The sequence below is a fragment of the Solea solea genome, chromosome 8, assembly GCF_958295425.1.
Source record: "Solea solea chromosome 8, fSolSol10.1, whole genome shotgun sequence".
Taxonomy (NCBI): domain Eukaryota; kingdom Metazoa; phylum Chordata; class Actinopteri; order Pleuronectiformes; family Soleidae; genus Solea; species Solea solea.
In genome coordinates, this window is record NC_081141.1 from 11009274 (window position 1) to 11032516 (window position 23243).

Sequence of the window (23243 nt, forward strand, 5' to 3'; positions counted from 1 at the left end):
AAGGCATGTTTACACTTTCAGAATGATTTGAGTGTGGCCTTGTCATTTTCATGCAAATTAGCTATTTGACGACTTCATGCAAGATCGTGCTGAGATTAGGATTTGTAATGTGTTTATTGTACAATGGTCCTGCTTGGAACTAGTCTTTGTTGCCATGTTGTATTTTACACTGTTTATATTCAGCTCTTATGTCGATAGGCAGAATTAGAATTAGTAAAGAGGTACATAGAGAGATGAGTTTCATACAAGAGTTTCATACATGGTATGAAAATTAATGGGTGCTATACCAATACTTATTACCTCCATAATAAAATTTAAATCAAGGAACTACACTCATGCAGAGACAATTTCCATACAGAGAAAAAATAAACTAAAATCAGCAGCATGGTTTTACTTGGCATACAGTATCCAGGAAAATGAATTTCAAATTCAAATGAGTTAGTCCTCATTGATATCAAATGTGTTAATGGAGGAAGCACTTTATTCAGGACCATCGATATTAAGAGGGTTTCAACTGTGCAATAATACTTCTAAGAATGGATTTTGCAGTCTGTTAAGAGCATTTGCTGTATTTTGGTACTTAAAAGTCTCCCCTCAGTTTAAATAATGCTTTTCATGCAACTTTTCACACTCTGTTGATTTTATTAGTTAAATTCCAGGGAAAATGTCAAACTGTTGACAATGAGGTTTTGTCTCATTTTCACTGTTGATCCCTTTCTGTTGTCACCATCACCACAATAATATTGTCACAGGTCAGCTTTAAAATAGGTTATAATGCTCCTGGTATGGACTGCACATCCTGTAGGTCCTCACCGGTAATGGTAGAACCACGTCACAGCATTGTCCCTGTGGCAATGAGATCTGATGTCTCACAATTTAACCAAGAGGATAGAATGAACACTAATCAGTTCACTAAAGCCCTTTGAGGCAAACTGTGTTTGTAATGGGCTATATAAATAAAATTGACTTGATCTTGGCCATCTTTTCTTTTGCCATGGAAACCAGCATTGTTGCCTATCTGAAGACTTGTTATTTTTTTCTGCATTAGCCTCACAAAATAATCCACACAGGCCTGGGTGTAAGCAGCCAGACACAAAGCCTGTTAAAGGGGATGAAAAATCCCGAGCAGGACACCTTGTATCTCTAATAGACCGTTGGAACACCCCCTTTCAGTTTGCTGACTTGACAAAGTGTTTCCATAGCAACCTGCTTTTTTGCTATAGCCTGTGTTAGAGTGAGTGAAAGAGATCCCATACCAGCAGGCAGTTTTTTTCCAGAGATTTTGAAACCCTGAAACAAAAAGTTTTGTAAATGCTGCTGGCCCTGTTTTTCGTTTGAAAACACCAGATTATATTTTAGTAAAGATGGACCGATATTAAAACAATAACACCATCACTTAAGTTCATCTTATAACTAGGTCTTATTAGTCATGATTTGACGACCAGTGGAAAGCAAATCTTCTACAGTAAAGCAATTGAAGACTATTAAATTCTGACATGTTCTTACTTTTTACTCGGGGTCTATGGGCTGAAATATGTGCCACCAGAAACTGAATTTGAATCATTTATATTTGAATTTAAATTGCTAAACTTGAATAATTGCATTAAAAAAACTGAATTTGAATCACGTAATTGGTATTGTTTAATCATGAATCATTGCATTGGAAAAATTCTATATATTTTCACATTCAGTTTTCACAATTCATATTCAGTTCTCTCTATTCTTATACCTTTAGTTGCTTTTCACTGTGAAAAGAGATTAAAGCTTGATTTTGTTTTGTTTCAGATAACGAAACTTTACCTTGGTGGATTTCCAGGCTTAACTTGTGTTGGGGCAACAGCTGTGGCTTTTATAATCATAAAAAGCCAGCCATTTTCTTTAGTTTGTTTACGTGTGTGTGCGCGTCCTGTATCGTTTGTCATCATGCACACCCACAGCTCAGGGCCACAACTTCTCCCCATGGGGTTTTGTAAAGCATTATGAGGGGTACGATGCTTGTTGGAGGAAAACAAAAAATAGAACTGGACGTCCTGCTGATAGATTTGCCCTTTCATGAATTTGGGATGGGAGTCTTTAGGTGCCTCACAATACGATTATGATTCAGGGGCCACAATTCAATTATAAAGCAATTATCAATTATAACGTGCTTTCTCAGAACTTTTTTGTTGCCTTGAAAAAAAAAAACGTGCCAATGATTTGTTGACGAATGGCCTCAAATGACGACCAATGGTCACCCAAGAGAATCCTTTGTCAGGGGCAGCCCTATCTGGTACATCTGACATTACAGTACAGAAAAAACACTGGCACTGAATTTCAGGTTAATTGCTTTTTAATGATTTCACCTGAGTTTAAACATTCTGGGTATACCTGCTTATTATAGTGTGAAGTAAGCTTTATGCACTTTCAAAATATATTCTCTTTGTAGCTCTTAAGCTTAGTAGAGTTATGTGTTAATACAGTTGATTGTTTTTTTTTTCATGCAGTAAAATAAATATAAATTGTAAATTGATTGTCCTCTGTTTTTCTTTCTCACTCAACCAGAGTGCTCACATGCCCATGATCGATGCTCTGATGATGGCCTACACAGTGGAGATGATCAGTATCGAGAAAGTGGTGGCATCCGTCAAACGCTTCTCCACCTTCAGTGCCTCCAAAGAGCTACCCTTTGACCTAGAGGACGCTATGGTCTTCTGGATCAACAAGGTTCGAACAACAGAACAGTATCCAGCTGGTCATGATGGTCATGTCTTATGCTGATTTCTCACGCTGCTCCATATGTCAAAAAGAGCTTTCACATTGGCATCACAATTCACAGTAGAACGCTTGTATTCTTGAGGCCCGTATGTCAATGGGGGGACAAGTCGTCAGATAGCAGTGCAGAACTGTTGCATACACACAAAACACTCAGGCTCACATTGCAGTCATCTTTAAAATGGTCAAATGCCCAAAGCAGTGAAAGTCATGATGCAATGTCTCCATCAATCTTCATGATGTCCCACAGCATTACTGTCATTGAAATGGGAACCGTCTGTTACTGATGGTTAACCTGCCAATAAATGTACTGTACTAGTTGATAAATCTATACATTTTGAAGTCTAAATTTCAGAAAATATTATTTATTAAGAGCATCTAGAATATAATGACTAATGCAGCATATCCTATCATTGAGAGAGTTACGTCAGATTTATTTTTACATTTTCTATAACTGACAGAAGATGATCATTCCATTCATTTCTGTAAATGGAATATTTGAAGGAAATTCAAATTTCTCCAACAAACAGTTTCTTAAATATCTGATCAGTTAAGTCATGGGTGGCGATTTATTCCACTAGATTCCTTATTGAAATGAAGGTTGAGTTTGTGTGCGTGTATATGGGTAATAATTTTCCCTAATTGGCTTTTTACGACAAGTCTGCCAAAAATGCAAATTAATTTGTGTTGCCAAACTCTGCTTTAATGTGAATGTTAGTAGTTGTCTGTTAATATAAACAGCTGGTGGTTTTGATTTTTCTAGCCAGCATCATTAATTCATTGCAGAAGGAGAGCATGCAGTAAAATGCTGCAAGTAAGAGCACTGCTTTAACCACAAATGGTGATGACAAAGAAGAAAACATTGTTCGAGCTGCAACGATTATTAATTCATTACTAAATGAATCGTCAAATATTTTGATCAATGATTATTTGTTTTTAGAGGGTTTGACAAAGAAATCATTAAAACTGAATAATTTTCATTTGAGGTTATCATTATTTCAAGGTTTGGGAAACACTAATCAATGTAATTTTCTAACATTTTTATGGACCAAACAAGAACTTGGTTAATCAAGAAAATAATTGACAGATTAATTGATTATGAAAATAACAGCTCTGATCATGATTCTCATGTATTTAAGATAATATTATTACCTTCTCCTTGCACCACATAGATGATGGTTTCATCTGCTTTTTGATCTTTTTATTAGTGCTTTTATATCTGCTTAATTTCTCTGAGTTAAATGAGATACAGGCTTTAAATGTGATTAATGGCCTGCTGTATTGCACACAGATTTATAGTGTCCAGATATCTAAAGAACATATAACCAGGCTGTTAGGTTATTTATTTAACCTGGTTTCTCTGTGTAACCCTTGTTTCTTGAGGACATTGAGGATATATATATTTGAACTGGATATGCCATTGCTTCTTCTTCAGGTGAACATGAAGATGAGAGAGATAGCAGAAAGGGATCACAAAGTCAAGCACCATCCTTTGGAGTCCCCCAGCCACCAAAAGGTAAAGAAACATATGTCTTCCAGTTGCTCTATTTACAGGAGAGAAATCCAGATCCTAAAAAGGCCATATGTGGCCGTTAAAGGACTTAAAAAAAACATTTTAATTTTATTAGAAACATTTATCCAGGCATCATCTCTACTAAATATTTCACCAAAGTTTAAGTTGATAAGATAGTTGTCTCTCGCTAATGGCACTGACCCTGCTGTCTTTTTCTGTTTAAACTGGAAACGGATCCAAACCTTTTGTCTTTGACCTATGATCTGTTAATCTTTCTGCTCCTGTTCCTCATCTGTACCTCCCTCCCCTCTCTTATCCCTGCAAACTGGATAGTCTCCCTCCAAATGGTATTGGAAGCTAGTCCCTGTAAGTTGGATGCCAGCCCTCCCACCCCCATAACCCCATGTTCTTCCCCTCTCCCCCTTGCACGCATAGTTCTGTGCTGATGTGTGCGCACACTCCACCACAGCTCATTTAAGCTCATTCTGTGCTGCCAGTGTGTCTGCAAGGGGGAGAAAGCTGATGGATATTCTTTTTTCCCCTAGTGGCAAATATGTCACCCAGGTGTAAGACTTTTCTTACCTTTGTCAAGTATTCAAAAGATTTTATTTTAGCTACGCAATGTATGCTATTTCATTTCAAGCTCAAGTAGGCAATGTGGATTTGCTGTGCAAGTGTGTTCTTTCTTGAGTTTTAAACCATATGGTGAGAACATAATAAGGAAAGTGGGAACATTTGGGCTAGTTTTTTCTTTTCTGATCATACACCTTTTTAAAAATACTTTAAAAGTTTAGGACTCGGTTTTAGGGTTAGTATTTTGGTCTAATTTAGGATTATGGTGCTTTCACCACATATGAAATTTAAGACCATTTTGTCACAAGATTACTGAAGTCAATGCAAACACACACATTTTAGCAACAAGTGTTATTGAAAATGAGACCTTGCTGTGTCTCATCGAGTTTACCTGTTTATGTGAAACGTGGGATGCAAATGACACTAAATTGCTTGTGTTGAAACTTGAGGGAAATTCTCATTATAAAATGTTATGAAAGTCAAAAGACCCATAAGGCATTTTATGGCTAGGGCAAGAAGATAGGGAAAGTCATTTTAGTTGAGAGCAAATCCATGCCTATACCTCTCCTTTGCAATCCCATCCTTTGCCACTTTTCACTGACTGCTTTGTCATTCAGCCTCTAGTCTCTCTAATCTGCTTTCACATTTGTTCCCTCTGTTCTCAACGTCTATTCTGTCAGCGTCTCTGCTTTGTATGTTTGTGTGTCAAACTGATGTCGTGCACAAGCTGGCCCACAGCATGCTGGAGCTCACTGAAGTGGTAGTGTTTCCTCTGTCAGGACTGGAATCTCTATGCTCGTCCTGTAATAGAGGACAATCTTAGGTTTCTTTTCATCTTAGATTTGTAGCTAAACTGTTTAGCCAAGTTGGTATAATTTTTTAAGATGTATTGTAGTAATTATTAAATCGTGTTTGTTATTTTTATCTCTTCGTAGTATTGCTGCTTGCCTTTTCTGTCCTGTACATGATACCTGCAGTTTTGTGCAGAGCTATGCAAGGAAGTAACTAGTGGACTAAAATTACTTGTTAAAATTGTGCTTTAAATGTTAAATACTGATACAGTCTAACTAGGGCTGGGCAATATAATAAAAAACCTTATCACTCCTTATTACATTAAACTAAAAGCCTATTTTGTTTTATATACTTATTATTTTTGTAGCATGTTCTGCAAATTAATTTTGATAAATAAAACGGGTGTATATATTTACTAATATCTATAATACTTACAGGTTCAAAGCTTCAAGTCCTACAGGAGAACAAAATAAATTTGATCAGTTCTAAATACAGTTAAATATCAGGAACAACCCTCATGCTGTGTCTTTTTCCCACAAACACAGATGCCAGTCTAACCAATGCAGCACAGTGCTTAGCAAAGTATGACACACTTTGCAGCTCTTCTTCAATTCTCTCTCTGCAGTCCATATAAAACAGGGGAAGAACTGTCTGAGAGAAATATTTACGACCAGGGTGTTGGGTCAATTACTTTTATCAGCTGCTTAAATCTGTTATTTCCGTGCTTAATTGCACCATGCGTTGTGTGTTCTCCAGGGGATGGCACTGCTTCAGGTGTCTTCTTCACTGCCTTCTTCGGTAACACTGTTGCTAGAGGTTTTCGTTAGCATTTTGTGTTATTATCTTTTAACTCGCTCTTATGTCTAGCTGCGTATGGCTGCGGTCATGAAAACATTACCACACGTGCCTCCCCCTGCTTGTCTTGCACTTTGTGCATCAACCCTAGCTGATGTGGCTGCAGCTATTGCAGCCACATGATTTTCTCTTGAGTTTCTCTCATTGTCATTGGTTGTTCAGGTTGTCTGTCAAAACGTGGATGATTAGTACTATTAAAGTTGAATCAAGCATATCTTGTTTATATATCGTGGAAAAGTAATATCCCGATGTATATTATCATATAATTGCCCAGCCCTAAGAGAGCCAGAGATTGTCAAGTTGATAAGTCATTACACGGGGAGAGGTTTTTCCAGCATAAGGTAAATAATTGTACATCCTGCAGAAGCATTAGGCTTTATAAGCAACAGCACCAGTCAGTACAATATGCTTTGGTATGGTATATCCATTTTGTTGTGACTGGGGCATAGGATAGTGCAGCTACAGCCGTGATGCTACCGCCTGTGGATCACTACTTTTTAAATTCATCCAATAGTACTAAAACAGAGGTTAAAAAACCAAAAACTTCCTGTGTGACAGATTCTGCACTCTGCAAATGCACCATGTTTCTCAGATAAATATCTGAATCTGTGTCATCAGAGAGAGTTTTCTGCAGCCTGATATAACGGGGCAAAGCATGTGGCTTTTTCAAGCAGCAGCCTTGTTATTTTAGTAGGATCACATAATTTTGGAAGCTGAAATAAGCTCTGAAAATGTCCGTCATACTTAACAGATGCATATAACACATTGGTGTGAGCAATTATCTGTACCAGCCACACACTCATTCACTTAAAGTGGGCCAGTGATTACTCCAGTTTGATAAATATGCTTTTAGTCAGCTGTGTCACCCTGCTAATGTTTACCGGGCTCCACCACTGGTCGCCTTCCCTTTGACCACCAACTGTGTTCACGTCACTGCTCCAACATCTTCACCTTCATTGTGTCTCATTGGTTCTCCCTTTAAATTGGTGACCCTTTTGTTGCTCAACTCAGCAGTATCTTATGATAAAGTCATTAAACCTGATGCTGGATCAGTTGAAGAGGAGTTTCACCTTGAGCTTAAATAACTTTTTCTTTTGAAACTCCTGGGGAGAACCTTGATTTGATGCTTAAATGAATTGGCTGTAGCATTAATCGTCCTACCATGTTGGGATGTGTGTTGTTTTTTCTTTGTAGCTTTACTTTTTTTTCTTTCTTAATAAACTGCCATCCTCTCTCCCTGCTGGTTAGGTGAGGTATCGTCGGGAGCATGCCTCAGGCCAACATCTGGCCTTCCCGTTAGTGGAGGACCTGATGAGGGATGTTTGTGATGGAGCTGCACTGCTCACTGTGGTCCACTACTACTGCTCAGACATCATGAAGCTGGAGGGTAGGCTGTGCACTGCCATGTTTATTGGCTTCATGAAATTAATTATCAGTTGCCCTCGAAGAATTTGTAAATCTATCTTTCCTGACAATGAAGTTAATATCCAGTGTCTGTCCATGTGTAATACATTTCTGGCACCTTCACATGGCTTATTGGTTCAGTTCTGTCTCTGTGATATATCTCACCATCAGATCATTGAACGTGTACTAATGTGACCTCTTCTCTGCCTGTCTGATCAGATATTCGCCTGAAGGAAGTCCCCTCTATTGCTGATAGCCTGTACAACATTCAGCTGGTCAGAGAGTTCGCCAATGAGTATCTGAATAAAAGTTTCTACTTGACAACAGAGGACATGCTTTACTCACCACTCGTGCTAAAGGTATGTGAACTAAAATTATATATTTAATCTACATTACAAGTCACTTATTAGTACAAGTTAAATGTCTGGATTCAAGCCTTTTTTTAACCACGTTACCTGTTCCTTGTAGCACAATGTCATGGTTTTTATTGCTGAGCTCTTCTGGTGGTTTGAGACTGTCAAGCCAGAGTTTGTCCAGCCCAGAGATCTGCAGGAGTTAAAAGATGGTAAGCATCACAGTGCAACTTCCTCACATACAAGATGAAAATATCACATTGGTGAAAGACTGACTGCATTGTATCTTTTTAAAGGCTAGACTGATTGTAGTATAATGAAAGCATGTGGTAATGCTGCACACTGTGATGTTAAATTATTCTCAATAACTGCATCAGAAATTTCTTAACTATGACAATCCTTCTCTCGAGTTATTGGAAAAGTAATATCTGGTGACAAAATGATTGATTAAGACATTAATCACAAATTTAACCCTTATGTATTGCATTTCAAATAAACATTTTTGTCTTTACTTTGATTTGTGCACAATTGCATATAAATCCTGTTCATCTCTGTTTGCACTGCATGACAGCAGTCCTTAGCCACTATCTGTTTGTATTAGTGATCACCATCTTTGTCCTCCTTTCCTCAGCACGAGCTGCAGCTCAGCCCAAGAGTGCACGTCCATCAGTGCCCATCTCTAATGCCACTAAACGCAGCTTCCTGGTTAGTCCTGGTGTGGCCGATAACCAGAGCAGCCCTGAAGTCTGTAACAGGTACTTCCTGCACCCTGACGACTCTGACCCCCTGTAAGTCTTCTCTCACTTTTCCTTCTCATTCCACCTCATGATCCTGTCTGCTAACCAGTTACAGTTACTGTATAAGGTTGAGTAAATATGCACTTGATTCTGTCTCATCATTAATTTCACGCGTCTTTCACCTTTCTCGTCTGCACCAAACTAAGTAAAGCTAAGCTTTGCATTACATTTACATGTATGAGTGTGTGCTTGAAGGCTGCAACTATTATTTTCTTTATTGATTCATCTATCGATCATTTTCTCAGTTAACTGTTTGTTCCATAAAATGTGATCAGTTAATGTAATTATATTAGTACTACAGTATGTATGAAGCCTTTGGATTTTCTCTGACAGCTCAGACAGGTTCCATTAAAACGCAGCTGACTGTTCCCACAAAATCATTCTTCCAGAGCTGCAGCCTCTGCTTTTACCAGGTTAATGATGAGTGGCAGGCTATTTACAAACACTGATATTTCACTAGTACTTTTCTTTACTATAAAAACAAGATGCATGATGCATAACTTCCATAGAATCATGTGGCTGCAGCCACATCGTGTTAGGTGGACGCATACAGTGTAAGACAAGCAGGGGAAGGTACATGTGGTAATATTTTCATGACCCCAGCCATGCACACCAACAAAAAAAAAGAGCAAAATAGAAAATGAGCAACACCTGAAGCAGTGCCATCTCCTGAAGAACACTTAATACAAGACTTTACAGTCAGAGATTCAAGTACAGGCCCTGTCATACTACAAAAACGGCAATATCATGCAATCATCTACTTTATTGCTAAAAGACATGGTGCAATTACTCTTTTCTGCAATTGTGATGTTTATGAGACTAAAGACTTCAGCTACATAGTTAAAAGGAGAAATAAATGTTTTAAGCATAAAGGGAAAAATAAGTGTTTGATCATAAAAGGAAGAAAGCATCTCAAGGTATTAACTATTGTTTGTGGCCTGAGTCATTTTTGTAGTTGCAGTCACAGTTAAGTCCCAACAGCAATCAAGCATAGTCGAAAATAATGGATTTGGCTGTAAATATTTCTCTCGGACAGTATTTCCTCTGCTTTATGCAGACTGCTGAGAATTAAAAAAAAAAGAGCTGCGAAGTGTCATACCTTTCATATCGGATTGGTCAAGTCGCGTGTGTTTGTTCTAGTTTTTTTTTTTGCTGGGTTTGTTTGTCAAAGTCACAGCATATGGAGGTAGTTCCTGATATTTAGAACTGATCAAAGAATGTATTTTGTTCTCACATAAAACTTGAAGCTTTGAACCTGTAAAGTATTAAGATTTTAGTTAATATACACCTGTTTTGTTCATCTAAATTCATTTGCAGAACGTAATAACCCTTTAAACTAAAAATACCTATTATATCTTTACATTTCTCTTAAGAGTAAAGGAGAAACTTTAAGCTTGACTGAATTATCAATGTGAGTTATATCGGGATATATATATATATATATATCGGAAACAAATTATATTTAAAAAAGCATATCATAAAATTGTTTTCCCATATTGCCTAGCCCTAGTTGCAGCCCTAATTTACTTAAAAAGGTTTATTGAATGTTATCTCTTTTTAAAGATTGAGATTAGGGGTGGGCGATATTGGCAAATACGATCTCTATATTTTTGACGATATTGATAATTAGCAGATATCCTGAACTACTCTGATTGCACACAGACCTATTATTAAACAATAAAGGTCTGCCCAGGATTGTACAAAAATCAGGTGTAATCATGTTACATCCAGTAGCTGTTTGTCAGTGTCACTTAATTTCTGATTTTATTTGATAGAAATAATATCGAGAGTGTGTGGCTCTCTTTATTTACATTATAACCATCAGAGCAGTGCATACAAAGACCAAAGCTGTGTCTTTGTATGCAGGTGTTTATTTTGTACGGCACAGCGAGGGGTTTGTTTAGTGTGCCTGGCAGGTTTACCAGGCTTTTCTTGAGATCTGGCGTCTCCATGTTTCCTCTGCGCAGCTGCCCTGAGTGGCAGGGAAAGTACTTGCGAGTCTACCAGTGGTCATTTGAGGGGTGGAGTGGATCAGTGGTTAAGACCGGTACCCTGTGTGCGAAAGACATCATGGTCGCAAGTTCGATTCCACCCCTGACTGATTGTATTCAATTCCATTGTAAGTCGCTTTGGATAAAAGCGTCTGCTAAATGACATGTAATGTAATGTAATGTAATGTAATGTAATTTGACACTGAATCCTGCTTTTCAGTGCTCACTGCTCCTGCAAGGAGGACTGGAGGGTGCACGCATTGAGTGAATGTGTGGAGTTTACTTGCACGTTTCATCGATACTACCGCAAATGATATTTAACACCGCCTCTAGTTGAGAGTTTCTCTGTTTGATGTTACAGTGTCTGTTCTTATTTTGGTTTGTGAACTGCATTTGATTGGCAGAAGCTGCAGTCCTTTGTTTGGGTGTGACCTTCATACTGCCCTGATCTAACAAATGATTTGCGTGGCTCTGCTTTGCTTGCATTATTCTGCTGACTGCATTTCATTCTACATAAATTAGTGTTACAAATTACTTTGTACTGATTGCTGTTCTTTTTTTTTTTTAGTAAAGGGGGTCCAACCTTCAGTCCTTCCCACCCACTTCTACCCCTACGACAGAGGCAGCAGATGCAGCAAGGAGAAGACACTCCAGGTAACTACCTCCAAAAGGCACAGCACATCTTCTGATCCTTCATATACCCCAGTGTGAGACACTGATTCTTATTCAACTTATTTCACACCTCCTTATCAATCATTTGTTTCTGGTTAGGTTTGCGATTTCGTTCAAACTCGTTGACCCAAATGGATGGACAACCAAGAGCCTCTGTCGCTGCATGGCCTGACAAGAGGCAGAGGTACGGAGCATAGTAGCACACATGCATATTTAAATCTAGAAGAAAGGTGCTTATAAATAAGTTAAATTTCTTTTTTTTAATTATTATTATTCCAATGCACTAATATCTATAGCTTTCAGGTGTGTGCAAAAACAGAGTTACCATGGATCTTTATAAAGGCATTGAATTAATTGATCGCATATTCGAATATTTCAAATCGTTCTTTCAACAGTCTTGGGAAAACATTTAAATAATTTGCCCAATGCCTCTTGCTGTAACATCATGCAGATCAGGGTAGTGGAACCAACAAAACATTAAGCAAATTCTGTACATTAAAATACTTTTTTTTTTGTTCAAAATTGTCCCTATCCCCAACTAATTGATGTTTTTTTCCCCATTTTTGTTTATATCTTTAATTTAACTTGCCTTATGCTGGAAGAAGCTTGTTGTTTTTTTGTAATCTTTAAATTATACTGACAAAAATGTCTCTGTCTCTGTAGACCGCTGTCCACACTGAGCCCCTTCATGTTGCATGCAGCCACAGACAGTGATGCAGACATCGCCTCTGGTGACAATATTAGTCTGGCTCGGTCCATAAGTAAGGACAGTCTGGCATCCAACATAACCAACATCACACCCAAACACCAGACTTCTGTCCACCAGCCTTCACAGGATGTAGTGCGTAAAGTCAACGGACACAGCCTATTGAGTAATGTCAACATTGAAGATGAGGATGAAACTCTGTCAGCTGTTGCAAGGACTGATTGTACCACCATACAAAAACAGGTTGATGGGATGCCAGCAACTGCCACTGTGGGACCTAAACCTTCCACTGAGTCCAAACCTGCAACAGATAGCTTTTACCTAGAACCACTGATGCCTGCCGTGCTCAAAACAGCTAAAGAAAAGTCTGTATGCCTAAACAAGGAGGAAGAGTGTGGTGAGGGGCCCCTATCGTCAGGACGGGGCTCATTACGACGAGGAGATGGATCTACATCAGTCGTTCGTAGGAAAACGCCCAACAACTTAAACCAAACATTTCCCCCTCCATGTGAGGAGACGGAGGAGGAGCCTACACAAGGTCAGACAGGTTTCAGGCTCGCATCCACAGACGGTACGGACCTCCTGTCCAGAGACCCATCAGGTGTCTTCTACCTGCATTCAGATGCTGAAGAACCAAAGTCTGGTCATGGTGTAGACGCTGAGCTGGACGACCTGGAGGAAGAGGATTTGGATGAAGCAGTTACCACTAAAGACCCTAGTTGGCCTAGGAAAGACCTCAATGAGGCGAATGAAGAAGAAGAATCAGCCAAACTCCAAGAGGATATGAATGTGAAAGAGCATGAGGACAAAGACATAAATGGTGGCAGTGGTCGCTCCAGCCCTTGTCTCAGCACTCACTCCCAGGCCAGCAGCATGGCAAGCGGCAGTGTGCGCATGACCTCGTTCGCAGAGCGCAAATACCAGCAGCAGCGCTTTGGCAGCAACCATGACCTACGCTCCAGTGCCTCCAGCTCCCAGAGGACCACCCCAGATGGATCAGAGAGCAGTGGGCCGCTGGCATCCTCCTGGAGGCTGAAAAGAGATCAGAGCCCCTCCTCACCTTTGGGTGGAAGCATCCGTGCAGGTGATGTTAGTGGTGGTACTGTTCTGTCTTCCGAACTGGTCCAGCTGCGTATGCAGTTGGAGGAGAAGCGGCGGGCCATTGAGCACCAAAAGAAGAAGATGGAGGTGCTCTCAGCAAGGCAGAGGCAGAAGCTTGGAAAGGCAGCTTTCCTGCACATTGTAAAGAAAGGTGGAGGCAGGAGTGAAACGTTACCCAACCCACTTAAAGCTGACATTCCTAAAGATGAGATCAATGGAGAAAAGGGACCAAAAAGCAAAGATGATGTATGTGTTGATGCCTTGAGGGGGGGGAAAGAGGTGGCAGCAACCACCTTGCCTGGTGCCTTAGAAGCCGACAAGAAAGTAAACAGTGGAAGCTTCTATTTAGAAGAAGAGTTGGACCTGAACGAGTGTAGCCACTCCATTGACCTGCTGAACGACGCCATCAGTAGCATCCAGCAGCAGATGATGCAGCTGTCAGTGCAGCAAGAGATGTTGATGAAACAGAATGTACAGTCCCCCCCTGCTGCAACGCCACCTCCTCCCACTGGTGAAAAAAAATGTGACTCAAAGTCCAGTGCAAGTTTTCATTATGTGGAGCACCTCTCTGGCACTAACACTGCCCCTACCAGGAAGCCCCCCAAGCTGAGCTCAGGCCGCAGCTCCAGATCCAAACCATCAGAGCTGAAAATAGCCAAGGAACAAGGCAGGCACACATCCAGGACCCTCACCCCCACCCACAGTGGATCAGAGTCAGTGCCACATCCAAGGCATTTAGCCGGGGGCAGGTCCCCCAGGACCGAGCAGCCTGACAGCCCAAAAAATCTCACCTCAAGAGACACAGTCGATATGCACGGCTCCAGCCACATTCGGAGCCCCACCTTCCGCCTTCATGACGAGGCAAATATGCGTTTGCCAACTCGAGTGGACCTGACAGCAGTGGTTGTCCCAGAAGTGTCCTTCACTAAATGCATGTCCAGCACCATGAGAGAGCCTGAGCTCAATTCTTTAGAGCTCAGTTTAGAGAACATCTCATCAGAGGAGGTGCAGCGCAGCAAAACCCACCTGATTGAGGTTGATCTGTCTGAGCTGAAAGCTACCAATGATGAGGTTGCTGCGGACGCAACAACAGAAGCAGGTGATGGGGAGCAGAAGTCAGTTCTGGGCTTCTTCTTCAAGGTAATGCCTTTAGTGTACATGAAAATATATAATCCATATCAAGTCTATAATCAAGTTTTGATTATTCCCTGACTTATTATTATATATGTATTTATTTGTAGCTTCATAAAAGATGAATTGGTTTACATTTGATTCATTCCCATGTTATAGGATGAGCAGAAGGCTGAGGATGAGCTTGCTAAGAAAAGAGCAGCATTCTTGCTGAAACAGCAGAAGAAGGCTGAGGAGGCTCGTCTTCGTAAACATCAACTGGAAGCCGAATCTGAGCTAAAACGAGATGAAGCTAGGTAACCAATTTCACATACTTAAATATTTGGATTAGAAAGACAATTCAACAAAACAAGATGCTAATAAACTGGTGTTTGACGTCTACTTCAGACGGAAGGCTGAGGAGGATCGCCTTCGCAAAGAGGAAGAGAAGACACGTCGGGAGTTAATAAAGCAGGAGTATCTGCGGCGGAAGCAGCAGGAGATGTTAGAGGAGCAGGGACTGGTGAAGCCTAAAACCCCAAAACCCAAACCCAAACAGAAACACAGACCAAAGACTGTGTTCAGAGAAGAATCGTCCAGTGACAATTTCTCCAAGTGCTCTTCAACACGTAAGATTCTTACATGACCAGTTAGACGTAACGCAGTACTCCTTGTTAGTTTATACTTTGAAGCTAGGGTCTGCAATTTATTTATGAATCCTCTGAAGAGGCCACCCTGATAGCCCTCACAATATTATGTCATAATATCATAAATAACAGCCAAACATTTACTTCAGACCACATTGAATGATTTACTGATGTACCTCTAACCAACGTCCTGCCTACCTGCATCCAGCCCATGCTCTTGCAAAGTCACAATGACCAAGACAATCAATTCTAGTTTTTTGGGGGGCAGCACTTTGACGAGTGACCTGACGAGTCAGATGTGTTATTTACAAATCTAGGTTGCTATTGCTAGCTCTTCCAGGCTTACAGACCACCACATTAGTAGCCAATAAATATGAACAAGATAGAGATAAGGATGTTGACGTTTTTTCTTTATTTAGGTAAAAAAAAACTAACAACTTAAGTAGTCTAGGGTATTCTTTGTGGTGTTTTCTGCTACTAAATTGATCTGGAGATGAACTTCACAATGTGGATAGACCCCATTTTTAATCTTCCATGTTGGTAGATTAGATTATGTAGAGTTTTAGCCCTGGATCTTGACAGGTCTTCTTTTGCAGTTTTCTAGGTCGTATGATTATATTTAGTTTGACACACAGGATGTACAATACAACTTCAAAGGAGTTGCATTTTACTTAGTTGTCAACACACTTGTTGTATATTTGACAGCTGAAAACTTGAGCACTGCCCAATCAGGCTCCAGTCTATCTCTGGCCTCCGCCGCAACCAACGAGGCCGACAGCGTCAACTCTGGAGGAGCTAGCTCCCAGCGGTAAACTGTTCTTTTTTCTTTTTTTGTGCGCTTGTATTTAAAGAATATTTTGTACACTTTTTATTCTTTTTATTTAGACTAGGGTTTATACCAATATCTGTTACAAAAGTCATGTTTTCGTGATGTCTTCCAGCTGTGATTCTGTGGAGTCATTTCCCGGCAGTCGTACCAACAGTCGAACCGCTGAGAGGGACTGGGACAACGGCTCCACTGCATCTTCCATCACATCCATGGCAGAATATACAGGTCAGTGGGCAGAATCACAGCTATTCTCAGATGTTACTTTGACAGCAGCTATGTCTTCAAAGATTAGGCTTCGCAAACACTGTCAAATGTTTAAGGAAACAATAATTAAATTGCTGTTATCTGCCACGGTGCCTGTTGTGTGATGTGTTCCTTTAATTAAGAGAGCAGATAATTATTTACTCTCTTGTTTGTTGTACACAGCATTTGTGTTGTCTAACTGGTTTTCCCCCTTTAGGTCCCAAACTCTTTAAGGAGCCCAGCGCCAAGTCAAACAAGCCAATCATCCACAATGCAATCTCACACTGCTGCCTGGCTGGCAAGGTCAACGAGCCGCAGAAGAACCAGATCCTAGAGGTAGGTCCAGATCCTGAGGAGTTGTTTTGTTTACATATTCATTTAAACTGATATTATGCAAATATTTTGATTTATTTTTGTTGTTTTTTTGTGGACTGGACACAGAGATCTTTTACACAATCAAATAACACTTATTGATGAACTGACTCTTCGTAACTATTTATCCAAGCAGAAGTGTTTTCAGTATACAAAGCCTTTAGGAGTCACTAAATGACCAAGACACTGTTCTATCTGGACCATTTCCATAAATCACTAATAACTTGACCCTTAATCTAGGCTTTGTTAATAAATGCCACGTTTTGATGGAGTGTTTGTTTTTCAACTGGAGCAGCTTTTCCTGCCTCTAATTCACCAGATGTCCAGGAAATGCAGACCAATTATGAGCTGTAAATGAACATGTGACGACACTCAGCCAATCATACTAGTGAACTGGATCCACACTGGATGTGCATCGCTGAATCTTAAATCATTTTGTTTTGGTTCACATGACACAGCAAGTACACTAAGTAATCCACCCTGATGGGATTAAACCTTTTGCTTATTTTTACTGTTACACAGCAATATAAGAAGAGAAAATAATCTTTCATTCCAGTTTCAAATCCAATTCTTTCTGTTTCAAAGTAAATTCACTTTACTGTCACTTCATTGAATACATACATTTTTAAATGAAGCTTTGATTGTGAAATATTTGCATGATCGACAGATGCACAGCTAAACGTTAAATGTATATTATGGCTTTATCAAAGGCTGCAGCAGCAGCTGCACAACAGCGAGTGAAACGCACAGACCCAAGTTGACGCAAGTTTTTGAGGGAGTGTGTGTTTTGGCATGTTAGCCACAGGAATGTTTACCAGAGCTGTTGCCTGTGAACTGAATGTTCATTTCGCCACCATAAGTCACCTCTAATTGTCTCAGAAATTGGCAGAACAACAGGCCTTATAACCACAGACCACGTGTAATCACAGCAGCCCAGGACACCACGTCAGGTGTCTTCACCTGAAAGATTATCTGAGATTAGCCACCCAAACAGCTGACGAAAGGCACATCATTTCCCTGTAAGTGGTAAAAAACCATCCCAGTGAAGCTCAGCTGAGTGCTCGTCAACAAAAGTGTTGCATGTATCCAACATTCTTAGAAGAATGTTATGTCTCTCTTGTTCACCCTCTGTGGATTTCCCTGCTTCATGTGGGAGCCAAAGCTCCTGCATTTAACTTGCTGCTATTTAAGTGCGTCCATGTGATGGACAACCGTCTTCTGCTTCTTTGCTAACCAGGAGTTGGAGAAGTGCGAGTCCAACCACCTGATGATCCTGTTTCGTGATGGCGGCTGTCAGTTCAGAGCCCTCTACTCGTACTTCCCCGACACCGAGGAGATCCAGAAGCTGACGGGCACCGGACCCAAGAGCATCAGCAAGAAGATGATTGACAAGCTGTACAAGTACAGCTCGGACCGAAAGCAGTTTACTGTTATACCTGCCAAGACTGTGTCAGTGAGCGTGGATGCTCTGACCATCCACAACCACCTGTGGCAGCCCAAGAGAGGCACTGTGCCAAAGAAGAGTGTAAAATAGCAGGAAGGACCTGGTAAACCCTGTGTCAGACAAATCATCGTTTACTCATCTTGCTTGTGTCCCACATTAACTGCTTCGATGCTCATCGCCACGTTTACCGCCACGCTCGCTCTGGAAAACCTACTCAGGAGAGGCCACGTCTGCGAACATGTGGTGATGTGTAGGTGAAAACGGACAACAAAGAAGGGAAGAGGTGTGTGAGTCTGTGTGTGTGTGTGTGTGTGAGAGAGAGAGAGTCTGTCTGACTGTGTGTCCGTCTGTCACAGGTGGTCTGAGGGTCTGGTGCTTGCAACAAAAAGGGGAATGTGGACTGAATGTGCTTCTTCTCTCTGTGATCTCAGTGCGGTCTGTTCAGATTTTGTCTGGTCTGGCTCTATTTTCTACAACAACCACAACTCGAGCATGTGGCATTTTGATTTCTTTCTCTCGGATTCATAAGTGGTGGATGTATCATTTTTACATAAAGTATTTATTAGTTCAGCACTGTCATGATGGAGAGCTCAGCTGCAGTAACACTAAAATCCTTTCCTCTCTCCTGGACTTTGGAAGCTCCTCTCCTTTGGTCCGATTTGGACAAAAGGAGGGGGATTAGGGGGATTTCCTGTCATTTCTTTTGGAATATCTGAAAGGCATGACATCTGTATGAGCTTTGTTGGACTGCTCTGTTGTCCCAACAAAAGAACTATCGTATCTTCCTGTCGTATCTGGCATTGCCATTTTTTTGCCTCACTCCCCCCAAAAACATACCCTGCTGCTCTGAACTGTCTTCTTGTTTTTGTGTCGGGGTGCTCGTCAGGTCGCCCTCTGACATTTGTTGGCCTTTTAACGCATCGTGGTACTATCGTCTATTTATTCAACCGCTTTTTAAACTATACGCTGATCGTGTAGCTCTGGATATGTGTATAGCAAAAAGAAACCAGTCAGTGATGGTCATTTTTTTTTATTTGAACACTCCCTTGTCACGAGGGTGTGAGAATCATGGGCTTTGGTACAGAAATTATGCTTTTTCTGGTTTTATTTTAGATTTTAACATTTTTCTTAAAACATTAACGCTGTTTAGAGTTTGAGCTGATGTTATGTGTTTTCATCATAACGGGAATTCTCTGATGTTTAGGGCTTAGTTGTTTTTCTGTCTCTCACCACTGGGCACTCTTGAACTGTCCTGTATAAAGGTGCACTCATGAACACTTGCAGTCGAAGTCTTCTTTCATGCAAACTCTTAACTCCTCCACTCGTCCGCACGTGTCGGTCTGTCCCATCCTTAATCCCCGGCAGGAAGAGTGTTGTGAAGAGTGTTTTTGGGCCACTACAGCCGCTGGGAATGAATGACCCATTTGTTTCCCCGTGTGTGTGTGTGTGTGTGTGTGTGTGTGTGTGTGTTGGCGGCGGGACTGTGGTTCAGATATGTACTGACGTTAAAGAACATTCCTCCAAGGTGTTGACAGACACTGCCACGTTGGCTCTATCTTTTCTCTCTGTCATTTAAACATAATCAAAGTGCTTTTATTTTATCAACCCTTTGTTGGGCTGGAGAACAACCACAAGTGTCGCACAAGCACTTTACTTTCTCTTTGTTGGGGGAATTTCACCTTTTTAAATGGGCATAAATCCTTAATTATTTATTGAAGGGATCGTTCCGGATTTATAATGATGTTTGGGGGGGGGGGATTCTACATAGTTGTCGTGTTGCGCACATGTGACTGCACTCTGCGCTGCATGTGGTGAGAAGCAGCCAAGTGTGGTCAAACATGGCAACACCAGAGGACAAGAGGAAAAAAACAGATGTCAGCCTTTTAGAAAAGTCTCACTTTAAATGAAAAAAACTAAACAATGTCACCTGAAGTGCAGAGCTGTGTGTTTAGCCAGCAGGTTCATGTTGCTGGTCTTCTGCTGCTTCCATCATCAAGTTTTTCTTTGTTAGGAAAAAAACAGACGGAGGATTCAAACCCTTAAGTCACAAAATAACACAATTGAACCAACTGATGGAGGCAGCAGGAGGCCAGCAACTCCTGTGTGCCATGATTTAAAATCACAATGTGTTCAGTAGATTTACAAAGCAACACAAAAGCTTGACTGTTTAATGTCGAGATTTGAGATTGAATATATTCTTGAGATAATGAATACTAAAGCAGATGTAGATTGGGTTAGGTGAGCCTTTTGTTAAGTGGCTAACATCTGTTTTGTTTTGTTTTTGAATCCCAAACTATCCCTTTAATATATCTGCTGTAGTGCACTCATAAAAGTGTGAAAACTAAACCAAACACTAGGATGAAATACTGACATAAAGGGCCTCCACTGATGTGATACTACTGCTGTCTCTAAAAACATCAGGAAACTTGATTTCACACCTGCTGCATTGTTTTTGGTGGGTGTGGCTGAGGGAGGTGCTACGTCTTTAGTACCATGTGAGTGTATTTTTATGTTCACTAAAAGATTGTATTGGCATTGGTCACCGTTTTTGTTACACTAGTGTATTTTTTCATCCTTGTTGATTGTCTCTTTGATCCCATGCCATCTATTTATTTTAAAATGGAAGCACTGAAACTGAATAAATTTTCAAGTGAATAAAAGTCACATTTTTCATTTTAATTCTTTCCTCATGGTTTGATTATTATTTCATTTACATTTGTGTGAAATTCACTGTTTTCTTTCCATTTACTGCTTTTAGACCCCACACTGTTTCCACGAGTTCACCCCCCCCCCCCCCCCCCCCGGAAGCATGCTGACATTCTTCTCCTGCAATGTTTGCTTTCGCCCTAATTTATGGCTCTTTTGCTGTTGCTATAGCAACCATGCCATGAGAGCTGATGTCTGATGTTCGTTTCCACTGGTTCTTGTTTAGCTCATGCCTCATCCTTCCTCAAGATGTCATGAAACGGACGCACAGATTTATCAGCCGCACAAGACAACAGACACACACCAATGTTAATCTGGGCTGTTACCACACAAAACTCTTACTTGTAATTAAGTAAGTAGATGAAAATACCCAAAAACTGGTTTATGACTAAAGGTAGTACTACTTTATTCATAAATACTCTTTGGAGTAACCTTTAAAAGTTAGATATAACCTTAACTTTTGACTTAAGATGAATCTAGCAATCTGGTACATACAAACCTCTGGGCAATGATCTCAGAACTTTCTCTTTTAGTTGTAAAAAACATAACCACAGTACAACCAAATGGGAACGTTGTGTGGAAACCATGGTGCAACCACAGGAGAACGTTTCAGTTTTTGGTTCTCTCAACGTTAGGCGTAGGAACCTGACCCTGAGGGAACGTCCCTGCCAGCAGGTGGCGCTATGCCCTTGACTCTAAGCCAGGTCTCTTATCTCACATGAGAAGTTGTGCACGTATGGGTTAATGTACAGCAAAGTTATAGGGCACTTCCTGTTTCGTGGCGAATGGTCTAAAATCGCCAAAATTCCCATGGTTGCCGTGGACACACCCCTTTTGAATCTGCAGGACTTTATGATAATGTTTCATCTTTGATGTGTCCTGTACAAATTTACATTGACATTTTTTTATGTTTTCTTTATTATATTAAATTTCTCTTAATTTACATAATTTATGTGCCAGTTTTCGTCCATTTTCACCAACGTTTAGTGCCTCAAAAATAAGCTTCTTTTGGAAGAGAAAGATAATTCCAGCAGTGCTCAGGCCCTAATGAATCAAACAAACAAAACATAAATATCAGACAAAGTAATGTTGAAAAATTGGAATTGGCCCATAATTAGACTATTGTTGCGTCATCAGTTTCTTAAATGAATAAAGTGAAATAAGTGAAATACTTTTGGTTTCCCCTGGAGACTCTCACTCCACCAACCAACTGGAACAGCGGCTTTTAAAACTCTTCCACACCAGCGCACATAACCACGCCGAGGGTTCATCTGTCATAGCAACTGTGTTTCTTCTCCACACCCGGTGGTTCAGGAGATCACAACACCATCACACTCTTGAGAACCGTGCCTCCAGGTGTTGTAAGAGTCCAGATCGCAGATGTCCCTCCTGAGATTGAGCACCATGTCAGGTTTGTGCATCATTTAAATGTCTCTGTGTGTAGAAAAGGATCAAAAATGGTGATTTCTGGTGTGTCTCCACAGCGGTTGCTGTCCTCGTGTTGCTGGTGCACGTGCAGCTCAGTTGTTCCTGTGACGCAGAACAACAATCACTCATCTGCCACAGCATTCCTTCATGTGAGGACTGAAAGTGTTTTATATTCATGTTCACTGGTGAAAAACTCTTTAACTTTTATGATGAGATTTGTTTTTTCGACAACAAAACAAACACTGACTGTTTTAAAGTTTTTTTCTACCTTTTAAACACGAGACAAATGTAAATAAGTGATAGACTCAAAGTATTTGGCAACTCACTAATAAATAAAGTTGGTTAAGCCTAACTTTATTTTCCATTTTCATTAATTTACTTTCATTTACTCAGTTCACTTGTTGACTTTTGTATTTTTAGTTATGCATTTTCCTAAGTTAGATGGAAAAAATAAGCTTTCCTTTTTGTGTGTTCATCATAAAGAGCAGTATATTGTGACTGCATCACACACTAAACAACATTACCACTAGATGGCAGCGAACACACTTTTAATTTACGATGTGGAAGGAGAGATGGAGAGATGGTACCCAGTACAAGTAAATCACCAAAAAATCACTTTGGAAGTCACTCTTTATAATATCATTTAAGTAAAAGTGTATGACATTTACAGTACTTAAGTATCTAAAGTAATTTGATATAATCTGATATAAAATGTACTTAAGTTTTAGAAATAAAAGTATTAAAAAGAAGGGAGGAGTCATGTGTGAGCCATGGTAGCTCAGTGGTAGGGTGAGCTGTCTTTCAACGGGAAGGTTGTGGGTTCAATTCCTGCCTCTGTTAGTCTATATGTGTCTTTGAGCAAGACTTGTGACTGGTATTGTGTAAAGCAGTTCATGAAGGCTAGGAAAGTGATGATGATGATTGTCGTATTTAAGTGTCATGGCTACAGTCATGTA

The 23243-nt window shown here is 40.3% G+C and overlaps 1 protein-coding gene across 3 annotated transcripts in view; it reads left to right on the forward strand.

Moving 5' to 3' along the window:
* The window catches only part of camsap1b (calmodulin regulated spectrin-associated protein 1b), a 31249-nt gene extending 10417 nt beyond the window's left edge, over positions 1-20832 (forward strand). The window contains exons 4-19 of one of the 3 annotated variants that reach the window (XM_058636439.1): positions 2542-2703; positions 4187-4267; positions 4598-4630; positions 7733-7871; positions 8108-8247; positions 8357-8453; positions 8873-9029; positions 11598-11683; positions 11801-11885; positions 12365-14648; positions 14799-14935; positions 15027-15247; positions 15971-16073; positions 16207-16319; positions 16555-16673; positions 17947-20832. In XM_058636439.1, the coding sequence (XP_058492422.1) occupies positions 2542-2703; positions 4187-4267; positions 4598-4630; positions 7733-7871; positions 8108-8247; positions 8357-8453; positions 8873-9029; positions 11598-11683; positions 11801-11885; positions 12365-14648; positions 14799-14935; positions 15027-15247; positions 15971-16073; positions 16207-16319; positions 16555-16673; positions 17947-18243 (4254 nt within the window). In that variant the 3' untranslated portion in view covers positions 18244-20832. The remainder of the gene's footprint in view (positions 1-2541; positions 2704-4186; positions 4268-4597; positions 4631-7732; positions 7872-8107; positions 8248-8356; positions 8454-8872; positions 9030-11597; positions 11684-11800; positions 11886-12364; positions 14649-14798; positions 14936-15026; positions 15248-15970; positions 16074-16206; positions 16320-16554; positions 16674-17946) is intronic. The other 2 variants (XM_058636440.1, XM_058636441.1) reach the window with 2 other exon arrangements.
* Positions 20833-23243: the final 2411 nt, after the last annotated feature.